This window comes from Sminthopsis crassicaudata, chromosome 5, assembly GCF_048593235.1.
Source record: "Sminthopsis crassicaudata isolate SCR6 chromosome 5, ASM4859323v1, whole genome shotgun sequence".
Classification (NCBI taxonomy): domain Eukaryota; kingdom Metazoa; phylum Chordata; class Mammalia; order Dasyuromorphia; family Dasyuridae; genus Sminthopsis; species Sminthopsis crassicaudata.
The window spans coordinates 188,475,458-188,500,988 of NC_133621.1; the positions used below are offsets into that span (position 1 = coordinate 188,475,458).

A 25,531-nucleotide genomic window follows, 5' to 3' on the forward strand; every position below is an offset into this window, starting at 1 on the left:
GAGATTATGACGAATGAGAAAGGTGTCATGAGTCTGGTGAAAAGGCAGATGTTATCATGTTCAAAAAAGGAAAACATAGCTTTTTTCAAAACAGTAAGCTTAAATTCCATTCCTAGCAAAATCTTAGGACATATTTAGAACTTATCATTAAAAAGGCTTGGTTAGGAACATGAAGGCAAGGAAACAGTGACCACAGAGAAGGACTTCATCTTGTTCCACAAGAACAGGTTTGCCACAAAGTATGTCAAGCTGCCCTCTGCACAAGATAGTAGGCTGAGTGCCAGACCATTAGATGAACATAGAGAATGATTGAATGACTAGACCAAAAAGTAGTTAATTGCTATCAATGTAGGAGGCCATCACTCTTAAGATCTGTGTTTAATATCTTCAATGATTTGGATGATGGTATGATTGCATAAATATTACATTCACAAATCAAACAAGTGCAGAAAGGTTAACCAACATGTTGGACTATATAGTCCAAATCAAAAAAAAAAATCTTGATCAGGCTAGAACATTGGGCTAAATATTTATTAAATTTCATTTAATGGGAATAGAGGTAAAGCTATATGCTTGAGTTCAAAATGCCAACTTCACAAGTACAAGCTAGATAATAGATACCCTCTCCCCCCTCTCAAAGAAATATCTAGGGACTTTAGAACTGTAAGTTTGATTAACTACATGATATGATATGGCAGTCACAAAAACTATGATCTTAGGCAACATGTTTAGGGATGGGATGGGCTCAGGGTTGTTCCTTGGAATCCCTTCCCACTAGTTTTTTTTAAATTGGAATTTCAATATGCAAACTGTCCAAACACCTAGTCAGTCTCAATACTCATGAGCTTTCTTTGTCAACATTATCTCTATTGTTCTGATTCTTTTCATTTCACTTTGAATTATTTCATAAAGACTTCTACTGTTTCTTAATATTTCTCATACTTATCAATCTAAATTACATTATAATAGCCATTATTTTAATATGCCACAGTTCAGCCATTTCTCTATTCACGTTTTATTTGTTTCCAGTATTATACAATTATAATGACAATAAAAATCTCTGAATACATAGCTGTTCACTTTTCTTTTTGATAGTCCTTTTAGGATACATCTTTTTTTAACTAATTTTTTTATTATAATAAGTTATTTTTAATACACATTGCTTTATGAATCATATTAGGAAAGAAAAATAGCAAAAGGGAAAAACTATGAGAGAAATAAAAAAAAACAAAAAACAAAAAAAGAAGTGAACATAGCATGTGTTGATTTACATTCAGTCTCCTTAGATCTTTTTCTGAATGCAGATGGCATTTTCTGTCCAAAGTCTATTGCAATTGTTTTCTATCACTGAATTGCTAAGAACCACCAAGCCTTGTTAATCATAGGATACATCTTTAGAAATACAATAAGTGGGTCAAAGGATATGATTATTCTTATAATTTCTGCAGTGTATTACCAAACTGCTTTCTAAAAAGATTCTAGGAGTTTGCAATTCTACCAACAAGGTATGAACTTATCTTTTTCTCCACAATTGTACCAGCATTGGCTTGCCATTTTAATAATTTTTGCTAATTTGATGGGAATTATTGTATCTGAAAATGGTTGTAATTTGCATTTCTTTGATTATTAGTGAGCATGAACATTTTATATTTTTCTACAATATATTTTACTGATAACTTTTTTCTTTAATCAGTCAATTTCTACCACCTTCTATAATGAACTCTGCCTTGTGACAAAGGAAAATGATTCATAATTAAAACAGAGAGTATACTTAGAATTATAGTTGAATATTTTAACACTTTCTTATAAATTTTGGTTTTTTTATCTCTCCTATTTGCCACAGTTTTTCAATCTGTTATTATCTTTACCTTGATTTTATCGATGTTTACAAAGTTTGCTGTTTGTACTAGTGTGAGGAAAATCCAAAGCAAGAAAAGTATTTTTCATACATTCTGGAGAAAAAAAGAAAGAGAATAAACTAAAATTCTCTGTCTGTCTCTGTCTCTGTCTCTCTGTATGTCTCTGTCTCTGTCTCTCTCTGTCTCTCTTTCTCTCTATCTATCTCCTCTCTTCCCTGCCAAAGTCATGGGACTAAGAGATCAATAAAGGAAAGATTCTTTCATTATTCCAAAATGTCTTCATCTTTCATTGTTGAGCCAGTACATCATCAGGGATTAGTCTGTACAGATTACTTTGTATATATGTATTTACATATATGTTCATGCAACTATATGATTTTATGGTCAGACATTTTTCATTTCAGAATACTAATGAAAGAGAGCATGGCATAATATATTTTTTAAAAAACTGCTTCTGTCAGGAAAACCTGAATTCAAGTACTGTCTCTTGACATTTGCAAGTCACTTTACTTATACCAGGAAATTCTCCAAAAGTCTAAAATTTATTTTATCTAAGAAAGGTGAGCTTGCTGATTTATATGAGCAGAGAACATTTCTATAATGGACAACCCTTAAAAATCTAATTCATAAGACCCACTGGAAGTTCTTGGAAGTTTTTCTTGTTCAAGAAAGTGAATAGAACCACAGATGTCGAAACATAAGTTGGAAAATTTTCAGATTATTGTTCATTGAATTGAAGCATTCCAGGAATAATGATTCCCATGAAACTCAGATTTCACTCAGCTTGCATCCAGTTTTTTCTTGGATGCTTTTATATGTGTTTCAGGGAATTTGCGTGCAAACAGCTGGTGCTTTAGCAGAGTCCCAGCACTCCAGGGCAAATGAGCTTCTTGCAAATGGGCTCAAATATTTCCTGCCTTAGAATAATAATATGAGTGAGCATTGATTTCAGTTGTGGTAATTATTATTGCTGCTTGGGTCTTCTTTTTTTGAAAGAAGGGACAATGCTCTAAGACGATACAAAAAGCCTCCAAAACATCAGTCACAACTTCCTTGCATGTGTTTAAATCTGTTGGTGTTTTTTAATCTAAAATATGATTAAATTGATGGGTTAAAATATGCATGTTGACATGCATGTGTGCAATAAACACTCCAAGTATACCTATATTAAATAAGTATGTCAGAATACACAGGTGCAAATGTGCTTACATATATACACATTTATACATCAATAGTTTTATGTCCATGTGTGTGTATTTTAGCAAATTGATTTCATCTATAGATATATACATAGATGTATTTTTATAAGTATATATTTGACTTACAGATTTATAATCCAATTATACTTAGAAGAAATACCTGAATAATTATAAATATTTATGACTTTCCTACTACGAATTCTGAGCTTTACCTTGCTCTGCTTCCTAAATACATCCACTGGATCCATCTTGGCTAGTACTGTTCTCTCTACTCTTCTCCTCCCACCATTTCTGCTACGAGCTTTAAGCCCCTTAAAGGACAGGACCGTGTCGCTTTTGCATTTTCTGCAGCGCATGGACATGCTTTGAAATTAGTAGATGATCAATAATAATTTTTTTAATTTATGGAATTGACTGTAATTCAACTATGTGTTCACTGGCTTTGCTCCATGCATTTGAAGTTAAGACTTTCTAGCTATAATAGGCATATTTACATTTCACAAGGGAACAGTCCCATATCAAACCACATTTACTAGCCTACCCAATCCATTTTTTGCTGGCAAATTTAATCACCATTCACTTGCTAGAAAAGTCCACCACCGTTTTGCAGCCTTCCTTCTCTCAAACCCACACCCTATTTAGAATAAATGACCCTCTCATTTTATAATGATCTCTCCTTTCTTTCATATAGCTCCAAAAATCCCATTTTCTACACTGTTGCTGACTAACTGGGTGTAAGATGATTTCCTGAGCTCCACCCTGTCAGAATATGTACCTTCTGATGACTCACTTTGTCCAATGACATCCAATTCGCTTGCCCCATTATTTGTATGTAGTTCATATATGGTATGTGCTGAGTGTTTTTGTATTTTGGTGAGACTGTATTGCTTTTTATAGTATAATATTAAAGAAATGCTGCTGGTTTTAACCTCTACCTCCCTCAGTATATCTACTCCTTCTCTTTAAGGGCTCCATCTTTTCTAGACCCAGACATCAGATCCAAACTAGGTTCATCCTTTTCTGTCGATCCTAAAATTTCCCTTCCTGACAGCAAGCTCCATGTATGTTCAGATCACAAGGTCACAAGTAAGTCTAGTCATGTCTGCCTCAAAGCTAACATTTGATCATCTACTAAAGAAAGGAAACACAAAGCAGAAAGTGCTGCCAGAGGTCCAAATTTAAGGTTGCCTAATTGAGTCTGTGGTCCATATGGGAATGGCAACTGGGGGAGAAAACGGCCTATCCACCAACTCCCTCACAGAGATCCAGAGATAGAGTACAATATTATTAGTTCTGCTATAACTTGTTTTGAAAATGTGTAATTAATACAGTGCAATTTGATATCTTAGGGAACAATTTGAGCATAACACAAATTTTGAGTTTGTTTATGTGCAATTTTGTTTGTGAGAAATTGCAAGAATTCAGAAAATTAAAGCACTTCATAGTAACTCACAATGCATATAAACTGCATTGCTTATTTCCACAAATTTCAGGCCTTTTTTCAAGTAAAGTGCCATATTCATTATATATCTTCTGGACAGTAGGCATTGAGGGCAGAGGTGGACCAGTACACTCCCCTCCCCAACCTTCTGCCGTGACCACAATGGATGTCACCATCATTTATTATAGTATTTATGTATTTGTATTCCCTGAACATGCATAAAACTGCTAATGTTATATGAAGTTCATGTTTTTGTGGGTGTTTGTCCCTGACAAAGATTTTGAATGATGTGCCCCAATCCCTTCCCCCCATAATCCCCAGGGCTTTTATTGCCTAATTTTGTATCATATGGTAGTTTTTAAGTGATATATGTAACATTATAGCAGAACTGAATGTTCTCACCACTAGGAAGTTTAAGCAGAGATCAAACCGAAAGTTTTTTCTTCTTTAAAAAGGTGTACGGCTTCATTATTTTCTCTGATTCACAACCAATGAGGGAATCACTGTCATTTCAAAGCAAGGAAGCGTTTATTATTATTGTGCCCACCATGTGCTAGGCACTGTGCTAAGTGTTTAACAAATATTATATCATTTGTTTCTCAAAACCTACCTGAGAGGTAGCTATTATTATTATTATCTCCATTTTCCGATGGGGAAATTTCAGATGGGGAAACTGAGGCAAATAGCTTGAGGTTTTTAAAAATGACTTTCCCAAGGTCTGAATTTAAGTTCAGATTATCTTGACTTCCAGCCCAGCTCTTAAGTACAATATGCTACTTTAAATCTGACCCACATTTTTTAGCTCTGAGCCAGAAGCAGTTGGGAAATTTGTCATCTCCAGTGTGTCCAAATGCTGAGTTACTGGGTCCTTGCGCTCCCCAGAAATTTTCTTGAGAGTTCTAGGTACAAGCTTCTTTGGGATGGCCCTCATAGGGCAATTCAGTTATGTAGACATGAATTTAGGAGGAATGAAAAGAAGACAAAAGAGGGGGTAGGTATCATGTACAGCATGGTAGAAAGTGTAATGACCTGAGTTCAAATCCTCGTTTTGGTACTAGCCCTATATGTCCTATTTAATCTCCCTGATTCTTAGCATTCTCATCTATAAAGGATAAAACAGGTAATCCGTACACCATATGTGTGCTATTATTATTAACTTATCTACTTCTATCAGTATAAACTCCTATCTCTTCCTATGCAGAGATCACATTTGCTTAATTGACTTAGTTTCCCTCAATTACATATTCTCATCTCCAGGAAGGAACATCCTCTCATTTCCCATCTTTCTTCTCTGTTCAGTTGTAGAATGAATAAAAATCTTCATTAATAAAGATTTTCTTTCTCAGTAGATACTTGGGCTAATGAAATCACAGATCCACTCAAAAAGAAATCTCTTTTCTAAAGAGACACTTCCCATAATTCCATCTTTTCAACAATGCACAATGTAACTGTAGTAGTTTATGTTGCCATGGTTCTTAGAAGGGATGTGTCAATCAGCTCTCCCATGGATGCCCTATGACGTCTCTGTGACTTCTCAAGCTAAAACCTTGGCCACTACTCCTCAGTAGGTGTCACCCATTAGACTATAAGTTCCTTGAGGGTAGGGACTGTTTTGCCTTTGTATTTGCAATTTCCATGCTTGGCATAATGATATATATAATGTTTACTATGTGCCAGGTATGTGCTAAGTGCTTTATAAATATTCCATGTGAGCCTTACAACTCTGCAAGGTAGGTACTATCATTACCCCCATTTTACAGATAAGGAAACTGAGGCAGAGCTTAAGTGACTCACTCAGGATCACATTACTAGTAAATATCTGAGGCGGGATTTTTAATTCAGGGTATTCTGACTCCAGCTTAATATATTTTTTGAAAATTTATCATTCATCCATATTGCAGAAGAAGAAAAACAAGACTTAGTCCCTGCCTTCAAAGAACCTTCGAGAACCTTCAAGGCTCAGACTAGGTACCCCCCTCCTCATTTTTCCCAAGTCTTCCTCAAATTTTCTTGTAGCCCCCTGATCTCTTCCTAATTTCCTCCAGTCCTTCCCTTGTATTTTACTTATCTGTATAACATTGTATTTCCTTAATAGATAAAGAGATGCTTTGTCTTTGTCTTTGAATCACCCACCAGTGCTTAGGACCAAAGCTCATAACTAGGACAGGGCTGTCAGTGCCCCAGAGCACTGAAAACATCAGTACCCCTACCACAGAAGAAAGAACTGAGATTAGCGCCTTGTGAGCAAGGAGTTAAAAGAAGTGACCAAATGGCCTACTTCTTAACCTCAAATGAATCTTCCCTGGTCCAGTCCCCCCTCTGGCAGCCCAGTGTCTCAGACCGAAAGCCTTATAATATTCAATGCCATTTGACCTTCAGCATAGTGCCTTTCATACTTCTGGGAGTGAGAGGGGAGAGTGTAATAGACCTGGGGTTTTATCAATGTGGGCAACTCCCTATGTGGAAAATTCCCTTAACCAATACAAATTAGTAACTCCTGTGGTTTCCAGTCTTAAGAGAGGCACTGAGAAGATACGTTCCTTATTCAGGATCATGCAGTTGGTTGTGTCATAGATAGGACCGAAAGCTAAATCTTCATGACCCCGGACCCATTCATTCCTTCATGCTGCTTCTAATTGATTTGTGTCTTTTCATTTTGGCCTTCCAGTTAACTTGCCAATTCCTTAAGGCTAGGGACCATGTTGAAATACTTTGTCTGCATTTCTCAGTACAACAATTACAGTGTTAAATACATTCTAGACTCTTTTCCAGGGAGGAGTCAACCTCATCATTATAATTATACATTGTTCAGTTTTATTTTATTGTTGTTTTTCCCATTAATTGTGTCTATCATTTTCCTGGTTCTGCTTACTTAATCAGTTTCTCAATAATATTCCATAACAATCATATGCTATATCTTTCCCAACTGATAGATGCCTATTTAATTTGCATTTTTTTCCACACATACACAAAATGTAAATGAATATTTTAGTATATATGGGACCTTTATCTATCTCTGAATTCCTGATTCAACAGATGCCCATATCCCACCCTTAACTAGAAGAAGTACTTCATGGCTCTCTATCCTCTATATGTAGAGTTCTCTTATCCATACATTCTCATTTGTTGAGTTCATTATTTTCCATAGGGGTAATTATCATCTCATTAAAGATGATTTTCTCCTGAGCTCTAGTCTCATGTCTGCCTATTAGGTTTTTTGGGGTTTTTTTTCTGAGACAGCTGAGATTAAGTGACTTGCCCAGAGTCACACAGCTAGTAAGTGTTTAAGTGTCTGAGGCCGGATTTGAACTCAGGTCGTCCTGACTTCAGGGCTGGTGCTCTACCCACTGCACTACCTAGATGCCCCAGAACTTCTTGAAAAACTTTTTTCCCTCATGATTCCTTTTCACCTAAGAAAATTTTATGTGACTCCAGATATATAAATATATAGAATAGCTATACAAATCAAACATTTGCTGATAAAAAAAAAAATTCATAATTTCACAACCCCACATTCAGTTATATGACCTCAAATAGGGTCACAAACCACAGCTTAAGAAGCTGGGCTATAGTCCACTCGACCAGATCTTCTTACTATTCCTCATAAACAACATGATTTCTTGTCTCCCTGACTTTATACTCCCATTGCCAGGGATGCACTTCCTTTTCACTCTCTATGTCTTAGAATCCCTGGTTTCTATCAAAACTCAGGTCAAGTATCACCTTCTGCTCTCACCCAATAGAGTATAAAGTCCTTGAAGGCAGGGATTATGTTGCTTTTTCTTTATATCTCCAGCACCCAACATAATACTTGGCACATAGGAACATAAATTTAGAATTGGAAGGTGGGTGGAATGGGTTAAAAAAAAAAAAAAAACATTACTAAGAGAAGGGGGAAGGGTGATAAGAGGTAATAAAGTGGGGTAGTGGGGCATGTTAAAAAAAACACACACAACTGAGGAGAGGGTGGAAAGAGGGAACAAAAGTTTATACAGGAGAGAAGATAGGATGAAGGGAAATACAGAGCTGGTAATCATAACTGTGAATGTGAATGGAATTAACTCTCCCATAAAATGAAAGCAAATAATAGAGTGGATTAAAAAACAGAATCCTACAATATGTTGTTTACAAGAAACATTTGACACGGAGACACACATACAGAATAAAGGTAAAAAGCTAGAACAGAATTTATTGCACTTCAGTTAATGTTAAAAAAAAAAAAGCAAGGGTAACAATTCTGATCTCAGATAAAGCACAAGTAAAAATAGATCTTATTAAAAGAAATAAGGAAGGAAAGTACATCTTGATAAAGGGCACCATAAATAACAAAGAAGTAACAATACTAAATATGCATGCACCAAGTAGAAGAGCAGGCAAATTCCCAGAGAAGATTTTAAGCCAGTTTTAAGAAGAAATACTGATTGAAGTAGATATCTTCAACATAAAGAAGATCCAATTCACTTGCAGTTGATCAATGATGGACAGAAACAGCTACACCCAGAGAAGGAACACTGGGAACTGAATGTACATGTTTGCACTACTGTCTTTCTACCCAGGTTACTTATACCTTCGGACTTCGGAATCCAATTCTTCCCATGCAACAAGAAAATTGGATTTACACACATATATTGTATCTAGGTTAAACTGTAACCCATTTAATATGTATGGGATTGCCTGTCATCTAGGGGAAGGAGTAGAGGGAGGGAGGGGAAAATTTGGAAAAATGAATACAAGGGATAATGTTGTGTAAAAAATATAATTACTTATGCATATGTACTGTCAAAAATAATTATAATTATAAAATTAATAAAAAATGATTAATATGACAATGCAAAAAAAAAAAAAAAGAAGAAGAAGAAGAAGAAATAGTCAGCAAAACTATATTAGTGGAAGACCTCAATCTTTTCTTCTCAGGAACAGACAAATCTAGCCACAAAATAAACAAGAAGGAAGCCAGGAAGGCTAATAGGATCCTAGAAAACCTACATATGATAGATCTCAGGAGAAAATTGAATAGAGACAGAAAGGAATAGACCTTTTTTCTTGGCAACATGTGGCACCTACACAAAAATTGACCATATATTAGGACATAAAAACCTCACAATCAAATGCAAAAAGGCAGAAATAGTAAATGCTTCCTTTTAAGACCATAATGCAATAAAAATTATACTCAATAAAGGACCAGGGAAAGATAGACTAAAAACCAATTGGAACTTATAATATATTGTAAAGAATGAGTGGGTCAAACAATAAATCACGGGAACAACCCGTAATTTCATTCAAGAAAATGACAATAATAAGACAGTATTCCAAAACCTATGGGATTCAGCCAATGCTTTTCTTAGGGAAATTTTACATCTCTACATAGCTACATGAATAAAATAGAGAAACAGGAGATCAGTGAATTAGGTTTGCAACTAAAACAGCTAGAAAAATTTAAAAAAAAAAAAACCCCAAATAAATAGAAATTAGAAATTCTGAAACTCAAAGGAGAGATTAATAAAAAAGCAACAAAGACTTTCCAATGTACCACATTTGCCTTTATTAACTTAACAAGTCTTTGTTGATTTATCAATATGAACATTTTAGTAACTTTTTAAACTTAATTAAAAATTGTATTTGGTAATGATAAAACAGTTTATGGCCTTACCAGAAGAATTAAATAGAGGTTTTTATATCTTATTCTATAGTTCATATTTTATCCTAACAGTAATTGGGAGACACCATAATTTATTGACTAGATGGATGATATGGTCAGACCAAAATGGAAGCCCCTTTTTCAGCTGAATGGAGGACAGGTTGTAATAGGGAGAGACTTAAGGTAGGGAGATTAACCAAGAGGCAATTGTAAAAATCTAGACATGAGGTGAAGAAAGAGGGTCTGAACCAGAGAGTTGTGGTGTTGGAGGAGAGAAAGGGTTATTTATATACACAAATCAGAGATAGTAAAAAGGTAGAATTAACAGGACTTGGCAACAGATGGGGTAGGGACAAAAAAAAACAAAAACCCACCACATTATAATAAGGTCCTTAGGAAGAGGGACAGGTTTGTGGTAAAAGTTGATGAGTTCCTGTTTGGATATACTGAGATGAAGATGTGTGGAGAATATCCAGTTCTAGAGCACTGACTTTGGAAGCCAGCCGAGAGGTTAGGACTGTATAAAACAGGATTCTAGTTGCTTAACAAAGAATATACTGTAATCTGTAATTTGCCCACCAGATGGTGATACACTACAGTCACAACCCAGTGAGCTCATCAGCATTGTCAAAGCACCTGCAGGAAGAGCCTTGTTAAAATAAAAGACGACACAAGGTTTTGCAAGGATGTATGTTGGAAATATACATTATTTTGGCATGTATTTTGAAAAATAAACAGCTATTATAAAAACAAATAAGTAATAAAATGAAATTAAAAATCATAATATTCACACTGGCCACTAGAGGGCATTCCTATATTTTTGTTTTCATATAACAAAGAAACCAGACATTGATATAAAATATTGCTCAAGATTATTAAAATATGAAAGATGTGTGACTTGCCACCTTTTTGTTCCACATCCGGCATCTTCTTTTTCTTATTCATAATCATTCTTATTCATTAGACAAAGTATTTTATGGTCATTAAGTTTATTATAGAGAGAAAAAGGCAAAAAAAATTTAAAAATCAGTCATTCTTGTCTAGAACCTTCACTGCCCCAGCTTGCTGGGCTCCTCCGATTCTGTCTGATACTCTCAGGCCCAGGAAGCGGATCTTGGACCCTTATCCTAGAGAGACTTCAGCAGAGTCGATGAGAGAACAGAGGTCTGTTTCCCCATTTCTGCTCACCTTTCCTTTGCACTCCTGGAGAGTCCTGCCATTCTGGAGGGCTTCCCAGCAGTGAGGATCCCTGCAGACCGGGCTGGCAGCTTGCAGCTTAGCTCTTGGTTCTTGTCTCGTCTCCTTACCACCCCCCATCATTGCAGTCAGAAAGGCTCAGGCTCTGAGCTTCAGGGCTGCTGGAAACCCAAGAAACCCGATTCCCCAACTTCCTATGACTTGCTCATTTGCCAGCTGCTTGATGACTGGCCTGTCTTTCTGTTCTCGGTGCCAAATGGATGACAAGAAGTCTGTCAAGGGTGAAAGAGAAAGGGCAGAGCCATACATTCGCCTCCATACTCAACAGATCCCTTCATCTGTTTGCAAATGTTTAACAACCAGCTTGGGGCAGGAGGTGGAGAGGATGTATGAATGATATACCCTTTTAAGTTCAATTTGCGTTGTTGGCATTTTCTCAAGTTTGGACAGCAATAGAATAAATCAAGTCCTGATTTGTGCCATTTGCCAGTTTCTGCAGTGTAAATGCTCAAGTTTAAAATTCAATAATCTTACTCAAGCTGGTTCCAGCATACCCCTGAATATAGTTAATGTGAAGTAACTGGCATTTAATCTAGGGGAAGGGATGGGAGAAAAGGAGGGGGGGAATTGGAATACCAGGTTTTTCAAGGGTCAATGTTGAAAAACTATTCTTGTATATGTTTTGAAAATAAAAAACTTCAATTTAAAAAAAGTAATTAGCATTTAACTTTGATAGAGTATTTTGTGACTGTATAATCTGGCAAAATAAAGATGATTGATTCTTTCTTTTATTTTTCTGCAGGATTTTTGGAGTCCCTGGATGATTTTTATATTCTCAGCAGTGGTTTGGTCATGCTGCAGACCACCAATACCGTATTTAACTATAGCCTGCTAAAACAGGTGGTACCAGAATCTCTTTTGGCCTGGCAAAGGGTCCGTATTGCTAATATGATGGCAGATGGTGGAAAGAGGTGGGCAAATATCTTTTCAAGATACAACTCTGGTAAGTAACCTTATAAATGATTTCCAGTCAAGTAAGACAATTTTTCTTTATGTCACAATATATGCATATCTTTTGTTCAAGATAACCAATAATGGCAGCCATTATCATTCCTCCATGTTCTTCCCCATCTCAGGCACTTATAACAACCAGTACATGATTCTTGATCTGAAAAGAGTGAAGTTAAATGATAGTCTTGCCAATGAGACACTCTTCATTGTGGAGCAAATCCCCACACTCGTGGAATTCTCAGACCAAACTGACGTTCTCAGGAAAGGTACATACTTGGGAAAGGTGTGCTTTTATTAGTCAAAACAGGAAAAAAAAAAAAACTTAGACTGTTACCATAAACTGAATGTGTTCAGTGCTGAGATCTGCACTGCATTCCTACAGTTTGAGATCGTGATCTTAAAATTAGTCATTTATAATTTCTTTTTTTTAAGATTAACCTGTCTTCTGATATAACTGGATAAATCACTTAAAACTTCACTGGTTTTTAGTTTCTCCCTCTGCCAAATAGAACAGATAATGCTTAAGGGAATTATGGAAATGAGTATCTAAATTTGAAGAGTGAGAGTTTTATAGAATAGATGGATTGAAAAATTATTCCTTAGTCATCTGTTACCATAAGCCCTATTTTCCCAGTGTTTATACTTTTCTCATCCTTTTTTTTTACTCTGAATCTCCCTGTCACGCCAACCCTATTCCTACAATGCCCCACTTGATATCTTCCCGTCCTTTCCACTAGATCTATATTTAGTCTATAATTAGCAAATACCTGGATATAGACTGGATCTATATTTAGTCTATAATTAGGTCATAGCAGGCTATATTTATTCTGGACCCATATTTAGTCTATAATTAGCAAATTTCTCTCCATTTTAGATCTCTTTCTTTCATGCACTTTCTATCTTTGGCATTTATTGGAACCTGACTCCTCTTGGAAGATACTGCATCCCTGGCCATCTTTTCTAATTCTGGTTGTACTTTCCCCCCTTCATATCCTTTTCTCCTTCCCTGGTGGGTGAGTTGGGATACTCCTTGTTCCCTGTTGTCACTTCCACACTCTTCCTCTACTACCATCCCTGCCATCACCTTTCCTCCTTTAATTTTAATTACAAATTTATCACCTAATTCAGATCTCAACGGTTACTATTTGCCAGCCTCCTTTCCTTTTACAAGTTAAGTGTTTGCTTATAGTGTTACTTCCCATCTTAACACATCCATCACTTTGACTTTGGTTAGGGCCAGACTCTTATCTTTTCTATCAACTTTGGCAACATAACTGGGTTTGAATCCAACTACAGATAGAACTTGAGCCTTGGAAAACTAAGATTTTAAGGACTTAGAGTTATGCTAATTTTGTGGCCATATTATTGGATAACTTTTTTTTTTTTTGACACATTGGCATCTGGTTGCCCAAGGGGACATTCAAAGTCATCTGTTTGGTGGGGTGAGGAATTCCACCAGATAGTGAATATTATTGTAACATTATAGTGTAGCCCTAGAGTATTTATTTCCTAGTCTGTAAGTTTCTTTAAAGTCTTTGGTTGAACTAAAAGACATTAGGATTTAGATTATCTTAATGATCTTAATGCTTAAGGACTGAAGAATAAATAGATTCTTTCTAGAAAAAAAGATGGCATACTATGGATGCATAATAATGTCTATATTGTCAGACATGGTCAATGTGTAAATTTGTTCTTTTAACTGTATGGGAGAATAGTTATTAAAAATAACAGTGATATTTTTAAAATGAAAAACATTTTTAAAAACTTTTTTAAAATTTAGTTAAAAACTAGTAAAAACAAAACAAAATACCCAATGGATTCCTGTATTTTTAAGTAGACCTGAAGATGCATTCACTTGGGAACTTTCCTCAGAGAAGAAGGACCTGTTTTCCAGATTATATAGTTTGCATCCTAATATAATTTTATTATAACTTTTCCTATTATTAAAATGAATTATAACAAATAACTTTTCTTTTTCATTCACCTTTTCTCTTTCCTCTTCTTCCCTTCAATTCTTCTTCCCATCTTCAATCTCAATTCCATTTCTACTCAGGATATTGGTCATCCTATAACATCCCTTTCCATAAAAGGACTTACAATTTGAGTGGCTACCCGACATTGGTTAAGAAATTCGGGTTGGATTACTCTTACGACCTAGCTCCAAGAGCCAAAATCTTCCGCCGGGACCAGGGAAAAGTGACCGACATAGAATCCATGAAGAAGATCATGCGATATAACAGTATGTAATGCCCTTCTCTTAAGAACCTTATTTTAAAATGCTTTCATTTTCCTGCCTGTGAGTTGTGAGAATTATACTTAAATTATGTGAAACAGTACTTTATCCAAGGTACAGGTAGGTATGTGATTCATCTAAGACAAGTGAAATTTCACTTTTAAAAAATGAGACAAAAGTTTTGGAAGTTGTGAGATTAAAAAAAAATTTTTTAAGGTATTTAAAGCTAAAAAAAGTAGGGGGGAAAAAAAAACCTGAAATACACCTTAGTCTCCTTTTTACTAACATGTTCACTTTCCCCAAAAAACACAAAATGAATTTATAAAAATCAGAATTTTTTTTCCAGTTTTTGTTATTCTTCATCTCTCTGCAGCATTTGATCTTATGGACCACCCTCTACTCCTAGATACTTTCTCTTCTCTCATTTTTCCAGGTACTCTTGGTTTTATTCTTAGTATATGAGGTCAGTCTTCTTTGGTCTATCTTCATTCACAACATGTCTTCTAACTGTGGGTCACCTAAGAATCTGTCCTGGACCCTTCTTCTCTAACTTATAGGATCATAAAATGAAAAATTTAGACTTAGAAAGGATGTTAGAAGTCATCAAATCCCCCCAAAACGAAGAAACAGACAACTGTAGTTGCCCAGGATTGCTTTCATAATTAGTATCTAAGGTAAGATTTGAATACAGGTCAAAGAAGTATCTCTTTTAACAAGCCCCCCCCCAAAAAAAAAAAAAAAATCCAGTCTGGGAGGAGATTCTCGAGATTTCTGGCCAAAGGACAAACAGCAATATCTGTGACTTGCCCTACTGGGGACCCAACTGAACTGGTCAGTTAGACAACATAGCCCTTTCTTTCTACTTAATCACTAATCATTAAGCAAAGGCGTTTCTCAACCCAGCCACTGTTCAATGAAGCAAATGAGATATATAATTAGCAATGACATCCAACTTTCTCTGATTGTTCATGAATTTTAATTTGCTGTGTAATCCATTCCATGACCACAAATTCTCTCCCAACCTCCATAATTAAAAAGAAAAATTATGCCCTAAAATGATAAATGTCCATATGGATGTCACAATTGTCTTTCTTTTTCTCAAGGAACAATTTAAGATGGTAGTTTTTAATCATTTCAAAACTCTGGAACCATTTTAAGAGTTTGGTTGAACATATTATCTGATACTTGCTATTGCCCTTTTTCTTGGAAGGAAGGAAATGACTAACACACAACATTATTTGTTTTCTTTTTTCTTTCCTTTTTTTTTTTTTTTTTCCCTGAGGCTGGGGTTAAGTGACTTGCCCAAGGTCACACAGCTAGGAAGTGTTAAGTGTCTGAGACCACATTTGAACTCGGGTCCTCCTGACTTCAAGGCTGGTGCTCTAACCACTGCACCACCTAGCTGCCCCCTCAACATTATTTGTTTTCAAACCAAGAATATATTTCAAGAGAAGATAAGTTCTTCTCAGGTGCTTTTCTAATTTTTCTCACCCCACTATGGTAAGTGATGTCTCAATCCCCTTTTTCTGTCTTAGATTATAAGAAGGATCCTTACAGCAAAGGGGATCCTTGTAATACCATCTGCTGCAGGGGGGACCTGAGGTCTGCAGAACCTGAACCAGCCGGATGTTATGACACAAAGGTAAAGTTCTTGTTTTTTTTTCTGGCATACCACAGACTTTAGCACAGTGCCTAGCACTTAGACATTTAATAAAAGTTCATTCCCATTCTTTTCTTGTCCTTCATGTGGTAAGACTCTGATTACTCCCGTAATAAAAAAAAAAAAGAACAAATAAATAATAGGCATTTCTCTGGGAAAACAGATCTACTAAAAAACAAAACAAAACAAAACAAACAAACAAACAAAAAAAACTATCTAGTTTTGTAGCTAGCATTTTATTTACAAAACTTTTTACTTCTTGGATGCTCACAATCACCCTGGGAGATAGGTGCTATTACTATCCCCATTTTATAGATGAGAAAATAAGGAGATGGTAATGGATTTTGACCCAGAGTAACACAATATTTGAACTGAGGTATTCTTGATTCCAGGTCCAGTGTTCCATCCACTGAACCCCCTGAAAAATTAAAAATGTTTTTAGAATTGAACTTCTAGATTATATTGCCCCAGTTTGAACCAAATTTAATTTCTTCTGATTCCACTCTTTCTTCTTCTTCCTCTTCTTCTTCTTCTTCCTCCTCTTCTTCTTCTTCCTCCTCTTCTTCTTCCTCTTCTTCTTCTTCTTCCTCTTCTTCTTCTTCTTCCTCTTCCTGTTCTTCTTCCTCTTCCTCTTCCTTTCTTCTTCCTCTTCCTCCTCTTCCTCTTGTTCTTCTTCTTCTTCTTCTTCCTGTTCTTCTTCTTCTTCTTCTTCCTCTTCTTCTTCTTCTTCCTCTTCCTGTTCTTCTTCCTCTTCCTCTTCCTTTCTTCTTCTTCTTCCTCTTCCTCTTCTTCCTCCTCTTCCTCTTCCTTTCTTCTTCCTCTTCCTCCTCTTCCTCTTGTTCTTCTTCTTCTTCCTTCTTCTTCTTCTTCTTCTTCCTGTTCTTCTTCTTCTTCTTCTTCTTCCTTCTTCTTCTTCTTCCTGTTCTTCTTCTTCTTCCTGTTCTTCTTCTTCTTCTTCTTCTTCTTCTTCTTCTTCTTCCTCTTCCTCTTCCTCTTCCTCTTCCTCTTCCTCTTCTGCAATTGGAGTTGTGACTTGCTCAGTCACACAACTAAGAAGTGTTAAGTGTCTGATGCCAAATTTGAACTCAGGTCCTCTTGACTTCAGTGCTGGTGCTCTATCCATTGTGCCACTTAACTACCCTCTACCCCTTTTTTTGAGTCTGATTTTTTTTTTTTTTTTTAGTGTTCATTTACTTAATTGTGTCTGACTCTTCATGTTCCCATGAACCATAACACACCAGGCTCTTCTATCTTCCCCATCTCCCAAAGCCTGTCCAAGTTCCTGTTTATTGCTTCTATGACACTAACTATCCATCTCATTTTATGCCATCCCCTTCTCCTTTGGCTTACAGTCTTTCCCATCATCAGGGTCTTTTACAGTGAGTCCCATATTCTCGTAATGTGGCCAAAGTATTTAAGCTTCGGTATTTGTCCCTCCAATGAGTAATCTGAATTTCTTTAAATATTATCTTTCCAAGGGACTTCTTTAACTCAGAGTAATTCTGCTATGAGTCACACAATATTGTGTGAAATTCCAATTTTCATTTTCTCTCTGGTACATTTTAGTTAAATTACTTTCTTTTCAGTTTCACATGGCTTAGATTTTTTCGCTAAATTTCTCAAATAATTAATTCCAGAATCTTTACTACTGCATGATTAGAAGTAAAACTTTCAAGTTTGCAAGCACAGCTTCTCTGTTTGCCTCAGAAACCACATATTTGTAAATTGGTTTATTACTTAAGAACTAACTAGCAGATGCCTGGCCTGACCTAATCTGTTGCTTCTTTCTAATGCCTTTTAGGTGAATTTGTTTATAATTCACTAAGCAATTTAATTCTGCCAGATCATTCAGATTAGCATGCTGGCTAGGCAAGTCAAGCTCTTCCTGCCAAAAAAAAAAAAAAAAAGTGAAACAATACATTTTTCTCAACAGAATTGCACTTATTTTAGCCTTGAGGTACCTTTTCCCCCTGGAGCAACTAGGTGGGACGGGGCTAAAGCACTGACCCTGAAGTCAAAGAGAACCTGAATTCATATCCAACCTCAATCATTTACTAGCTGTATGACCCTGACTAAGACTTTTTACTTTGCCTCAATTTTTTCATCTGTGAAATGAACTGAAGAAGGAAATGATAAACCATTTCAATATCTTTGCCAAGAAAATTTTAAATGGGGTCTTGGGGAGTCTGACATTACTCAACAACTTCCTTTTCCAAAAAGCTCTAAGTGTTAAGCTTCTTTCTCCAAGTTGAAGAGAAAAAGAAAAAGTGAAAAGAACAGTATTTTTAGGGAGGGATTCTTTTTTTAAATAGTATTTTATTTTTCCAAATACATGCAAAGATAGTTTTTAACATTCATTGTGAAGGCATAGAGTCCCAGGAGGTAAAAAGGGGCATGGCCCCCGAGGTGGGAGGTTGTACTTTGAAGGAGTTATAGGAACTTTATAGGTTCCATGAGGTGGCGAGGGGCATGCCCTCTTGCTAGATCTCCTCCCTTGAATACAACATCACTCCACATGCCTCCCTACCTATGGCAGTGCTGAGGGGCTGGGCACAGGTAATTTCAGAAGAGAGGAAGCATAAATAGACATATCTGAACAGAAGTCAACTCTCTTGCTTCCTGCTACCCCTGCTGAGATGGTGTCTAAATAAAGATACACTGTTTAACCTCCCAATTGGCTCGTCTCTGTGTTTATCCAGGTGGGCTCCAAAGACTGGTAAGTATGGCTCTGGTGGGCCGCTTCATTTAGGGAGAAGTGTGCTTGGACAGTTCAGCACAATTCACCTTTGCAAAACCTTGTGTACCAAGTTTTTGTCCCTCCCCTAGATAGCAAATAATCCAATATAGATTAAACATATGCAGCAGTTGTAATAAACATATTTCCATATTCATCGTGCTGCACAAGAAAAATCAGGTGAAAAGGGAAAAAAACACAACAAAAAATTGTAAATAAACAAAAATTGCAACAAAAAAAGAAAGATGAAAAATAGTAGGTTGTGATCTACATTCAGTCCCCATAGTCTTTTCTCTGGATGCAGATGGCTCCCTCCATCACAAATCTATTGGAATGGGCCTGAATCATTTCATGGTTGAAAAGATCCACATCCCTCAGTTGATCATCACATAATCTTGTTATCGTAGATTATGTTCTCTTGGTTCTGTTCACTTATCATCAGTTCATGTAAGTCTCTCCAGGTCTTTCTGAAATCATCCTGTTGGTCATTTCTTACAGAACAATAATATTCCATAACATTCATATACCATAACTTATTCAGTCTTTCTCCAACTGATGGGCATCCACTGAGTTTCCAGTTCTTTGCCACTACAAAAAGGGCTGCCACAAACATTCTTGCACATATGGGTCTTTTTCCCTCTTTGGGGATTTGTTTGGGATACAGTAGAATCATTGCTGGATCAAAGGATAGCACACTTTGATAGCCCTTTGGGCATAATTCCAAATTGCTCTGGTTCATTTCACAACTCCAGCAACAATGCATCAGGGAGGTATTAAGGCCAAACAAAAAGATGCAAAACTTCACTAAGTTTTTTTTTTTTCTCTTGCCTATTTTTGTCATCACAAAGTGGGAGGCAGAAGAGGGAGAGGAGAAAATCCTTAAAAAATTGTCTTTCATTTCTGTTGGGGCTGATTCCTGGTTTTTTTTTTTTTTTATTGAAAAAGATAGATAGACATACATACATAGTACAAAAATACTTTTGTTGCTGGCAACTACTAACTCAAACAATCCCAAATCTATTACTTATCCTAGGTCTATTTATATGTATGTATGCATAAATATGTGTATGTATGAAGTCCAGTATGTTATCCAGTACACCACCAGCTGCTCCACAAACAGCAGCTACAGATATGAACTTAAATAGAAATATGCATAAATACTTGTCTAAAAGAATAAACCTTTCTCCTAAATTGTCAGATTCCATAAACCAAATTGAGTAGTCAGAAGCATAAACACACTCATGTGTGAAAAAGTATCATTCAATTGTTTTCAGTTGTTCCCCAACTCTTGATCCCATTTGCAGTTTTCTTGGCAAAGATACCACAGTAGTCTTCCATGCATAAGATATGTATGCAATACTATTCTTTTGGAAGTAAAAGTATTGTTATACACTGTGTTCTGCTCTAACGACTGTCCTGTTCCTTCTCTCTTGGATGCTCCATCAAAACCTACCCTAAGTAGTGGTGAATGTCCTCAAAGCCTGCTGATCTACAGGAGCTTGTTTCAATCTTCACTCATCGAGTGAATCTGGCTTTCAATCTCAATGTCCCTCAAAGTGGGAGGACACTTCTAAAAGTAAATTTGTAATGAAAAAATGTAAAAAACATTGAATTTCTTAGAATCAAAAGACCTAAGTCTCTTTACTCACAGGCCAATGTAATCTATTATATTTTGTCATACAGAAATTCATGTGCAAAAGAAACTCTAGATTGTATGGGGAAAGGAGTAAATTTAATCCATGATCTGAATCACCAAATGTTGACATGATATATATTTTATTAAATTCATAACTTATTTTAAGAGAAAAAAAATGACCAAAGGAACTTGGTTCTAGACATCAATGTTTGGCTGGTCTGAATGACAGGATACCGGAAGGACTAATTATTATTTTCCTGAATTTTTCAAAATCTCAGGCTACTCTTTTTCTAAACTATCTTACTCTCACTCTCATGATCATTCCATGTTATACCTCAACACAAAACAAGTCTACTACTAGATAAGCCAATGATAACTAGAATGAGAAGAACATCAAACCTGCCATTTGTTAGGTGAGTGAGTCTCAAGGTTCATGGAACTTGCAGAGGAGTTGAGAACAGTTAAGCTTCTGCTCATTAACTGATGCCAGTGATCTCAGGCTTGTTCTGCTTTTCTTCTTTTTAAAAAAAATAGTACTTTATTTTTCCAAATACATGTAAAGATAGTTTCCAACATTCATTTTTATGAGACTTTGTGTTCTAAATTTTTTCTCCCTCCCTCCCTTTCCTCCCTTATCCCCAAAACAGCAAGCAGTCTAATAGAGGTTAATTATTAAACCTTTTAAAATCTTTTAAAAAATATTTCCATATTTGTCATGTTGTACAAGAAAAATCAGTTGGTCTACTTTTCAATGTTAAAGAGAGGAGTGAAGAATGTGCCTCTCTTGCCAGGACAATGGGCCAACTTATGTGCTTTCAGAACACATCTAATTATTTTCCTAATAGGATTGCAAATAGTCCAGTATAACGAAAATTTACTTATTCCCAGACTGGGTAGATGAGGTAACATTATAGAAATAACTCATATTGGCATAGATTTAACATTATACTGTAGAGAGGAAGGGAAGGAGGGAAATAAGCCTTTATTTAGAGACTTTAAGGCAAGAAATTGTTAGCTGATTTGTTTTAAGCAAAAAAAAAAAAAAAAAAGAACTCCAGCAGAGAGCTAGATGATTGAGGCCCCCAACCATCATTATTGTGTCTCTTTGCCCAGCTTGTGATCTATTTCCCAAAAACCACATCCATTTTAATGCCAGTTGTTGATGCTATTATTTCATTAAAATGCTTTTCACCATCAGCCCTTATTCCTTAATTTATTTGCAGGAGCCTATCTTATATCTGTCTTGTACTGTTTCTTCATCTTGTTCTTTCCAGAGTTACAGTGCAATCATGAGTCCTGTCCCAGGAAATCTGTTATCTATATGTTCACACACAATATACATAGATATACATGTACACATATATGTATGTATGTATGCATTCGTAGTCAGATTTCCTCATCATTAAAATTTCTAGTTGTCCTTGTTATCTATATTTCATGTGTATTTTATACTGTCTATATAAATATCTGAGTCATGGGTTGTATTGCTGTCTACTTTCTTAGACTAGGTCTCCTGTGAATTTTTGGTCATCTTTATTTCTATTGTCCTTCTTATATTGTATCTACAAAGCATTTTGCCTAGATTGGTGGATATATGTTGGCAGTTTCCTTCTCCCTCCCTTTCCTTTTTTAGTTTTCAGTTTAAATTGACATTTTAATTAAATTTTCAGTTTAAAAAGAAGACTGGTATATAGGTTGTTCAGCATTTTTCCAGATGATTTCAGAAATATTCCTGTTTTGTTCCTTGTAGGTGGCAGATGTGTTTTTAGCATCCCAGTTCACTGCATATGCCATCAATGGTCCCACAGTGGATGATGGACTTCCTGTCTTCCAATGGAAACTATTCAACCGTACTGTCCACCAAGGCCTGCCAGAAGCTTACAACTTTGATTTTGTCACCATGAAACCTGTTCTTAAATCGTGTGAATTTTACAAAGAAAAAAAGAAAAGGCGGGGAAAGCAGGTCAGAGGGAGGAAGAGAAGGAACTAATGGGTTTTTTAAATATATCTATATTTTTTCATAGTCTCACAAATAAACAAGTTTGTTTTCACTTTTATTGCTCTTTGTTTTCATAATTAGCAACAACAGCTATATGAATTGGGAGTCTCTTAAGTGCTAGAGATGAAAAGACTAGAATTTTAATCCTTTCAGGGATTTAAAATCCAAATGGGAAGATAAGACACATAAATAAAAAGATCATCAATAATACAAGATAGTAGATAATAATAATTGGACCTTCCTGCCTAGGAATGGATGTTGCCACTATTTCTTTTGTTTTTCTTGCATTTCATTTTTTCCTAATGTCAATCAGAATATCAGAGATAAGTTGAATGCAGCTATGATCTTGTGAGTTTCAGAAAATGAGAGAAAACTTCCAAAATCATCTGAGCATCAATCAGAGCCAATAACAACACTAGCCAAGGACAGTAAAGAAGCAGCTCTCCTGAAGAGTTCTTGATCCAGCCCAGTCATGAATTAAGTTAGTGTGATGGCAGTTTTAGAAAGGTTTTTTTGGCAATGGGAAAGAGGATGAACGGAAGCAGGAAGAAACGGTGAAGGGACCAATTGGGAAATCTTGTAATGTTCCATTAATAAATCATAAGTTGTCTAGAGTAATAATAGTAATAAAGTAATAAGTAATAATAACCTAAAATAAAGGTATGGAGACAAGAATAGATATGAGATCTAAGGTGAGGTGAAGGTAAGTAGTTTTTGAATATTCAAAGAACTGTCATGTAAAAGGGGATTGAATTTGTTTTTTGTTTTTGTTTTTTGGCTTAGAGGGCATAACTGGACCAACAGGTGGAAGAGGGGTAAATTTAGCTCACTGTAAATAAAAACTTCATAACAAATTGAGCTATGGAAAGTTGGAGGCAAACAGGTAAGTGATTTGCCCAAAATCACACAGCTAGTAATTCTCTGAGAGATCTGAATGCAGGTCTTCCTGATTCTTACCCAGCACTCTCTCCACTGTACCACCCAGCTGCTCTAAGTCTAGCCTTGTTTTCTCCCTAAATGGTAAATTTGTGAGTAAGCATTTGACTGTAACAGGATATGTGAAAGTAAGTAATTGAGATAGGCTAGAAAAGTAGCACACAGAGTGTCCTTAAATGACAGGACAAGCAATGAAGGGTCATTGAGGGTTTTTAAGAAGAGGAATGGTATGATCTGAATTGTACCTTAGAAGATAATTGATAGGAACAAGAAGGATGCATTGAAGAAGAGAGAGATTAGAATGAAGACCACCAATGAATTGACAGACCTCTTTAACAATCTAGGGTAGAAGTACTGATCCTCCAGATTAGGATGTTTGCAGTGAGAATGCTAAGAAACATTCATAGAGGTAGAGGGAAAAACCAGACCTTCAGGGACTGGAATTACTTCAGAGTTACCGTCCAAAGTGGTGGAGGAAAGGTTGTTTTTAACTGTATTGTGTGTTGGAGTCATGATAGTAGAGAAAACTCTAAAGCCAAACTCTCCCAGCATTTCTCTTGAAACAACTTTAAAAGTCTATCTCTATCAAATTCTAGAGCAGCAGAATCCTCAAAAAGTGAGGATGAGACATTTTTCCAGCCCAAGACAATTTGGGGGATCAGTAGGAGAGATCTGTGACAATGGGTAAAGAAAGGGCAGCCCAGAGTACACAGTATAGCAATATCAACTATGGGTGGCAGCCACAGGAGTTTTCAGTCCGAAGAAAATAGGGGGATTGGACAACTGGTCAGAAAGAAACTACAGGGGTCCCTGGTGCTACCACTGGGCATATGACCAATCACTGTTGGGCAACTACATTGCCCATACCTAGGACTGGGCTGTAGTTATAGCACAGAAAGAAGGGCTTTCATTCTCAGTGGAGGTGAGACTCTGGGGACTTCCTGGGTAAGGACAAAAGGATAGACCAAAAAAGCAGTCACCACTCTTTAAATCAGATCACACCACCAAAGAAGCATTCCAGATTTCCAAACCCTTAGAACTAATTCTAAAAACAGCAGTACTTAAAAAAATAAATAAATAAAAATAAATAAATAAATGAAAAATAAATGAAGCTTGGAATAGTGCTCCCCTACCCTATCCCTTTAAGGTAAACATAAAAGAGAAATCATAAGGGAATCAATAAGGTTAAGCTGTATACATTCCTATATGGTAAGTTATCATGTAACTCCAAAGAATTTTATTTTTATTCAGGCAATTAAAAGACCTCTATATAGATTGCACAGGAGTGAGTTGATTATGCTGGGATAATCTACCAAAAAAAAAAAAAAAAAAAAAAAGTTGCTAGAAAGGGATGCACTAGGGAAAAGGGGAAGAGGAAAAATAACAGGGAAATTTTCTTCCATGAAAGAGAAGCACAAATAAAAGCTTTCATAGTGGAGGGGAAAATGGAAGTGGGGTGGAATGGTAAGCAATGTTTAAACCTTATTCTCATTAAAAGTGGATCAAATAAGGAAGAATACACAGGCACATTCAATTGGAAATTGAGAGCTATCTCACCTTACAAGGCAGTAGAAGGAAAAATAAATAAGAGAAAGGGGGAAGGAAGGATAAAAGAGAGGACAGGAGCAAAAATAGACTTTTTTTTTTTTTTTTTTGAGGCTGGGGTTAAGTGACTTGCCCAGGGTCACACAGCTAGGAAGTGTTAAGTGTCTGAGACCAGATTTGAACTGGGGTCCTCCTGAATTCAAGGCTGGTGCTCTATCCACTGCGCCATCTAGCTGCCCCAAAATAATAGACTTTTTAGTAGAAACATGAAAGAAGAATAAAGAAAATAAATTAGAGGGAAATGTGTAGTTAGTAATCATAACTGTGAATGTAAAGGAGATGAACTAAAACATAAAACAAAGTGGATAGCAGAATGGATTAGAAACCAGAATGTAATAAATGTTGTTTACAAGAAATGCATCTAAAACAGAGAGAGAGACACA

General features: G+C 36.0%; 1 protein-coding gene across 1 annotated transcript in view; it reads left to right on the forward strand.

Annotated features, from left to right (window-relative positions):
* PLBD1 (phospholipase B domain containing 1) overlaps positions 1-22,665 on the forward strand; it is a 78,681-nt gene extending 56,016 nt beyond the window's left edge. Inside the window, exons 7-11 of the mRNA XM_074269107.1 lie at positions 12,137-12,337; positions 12,471-12,611; positions 14,399-14,584; positions 16,114-16,220; positions 22,359-22,665. Of these exons, the coding sequence (XP_074125208.1) occupies positions 12,137-12,337; positions 12,471-12,611; positions 14,399-14,584; positions 16,114-16,220; positions 22,359-22,598 (875 nt within the window). The 3' untranslated portion in view covers positions 22,599-22,665. The remainder of the gene's footprint in view (positions 1-12,136; positions 12,338-12,470; positions 12,612-14,398; positions 14,585-16,113; positions 16,221-22,358) is intronic.
* Positions 22,666-25,531: the final 2,866 nt, after the last annotated feature.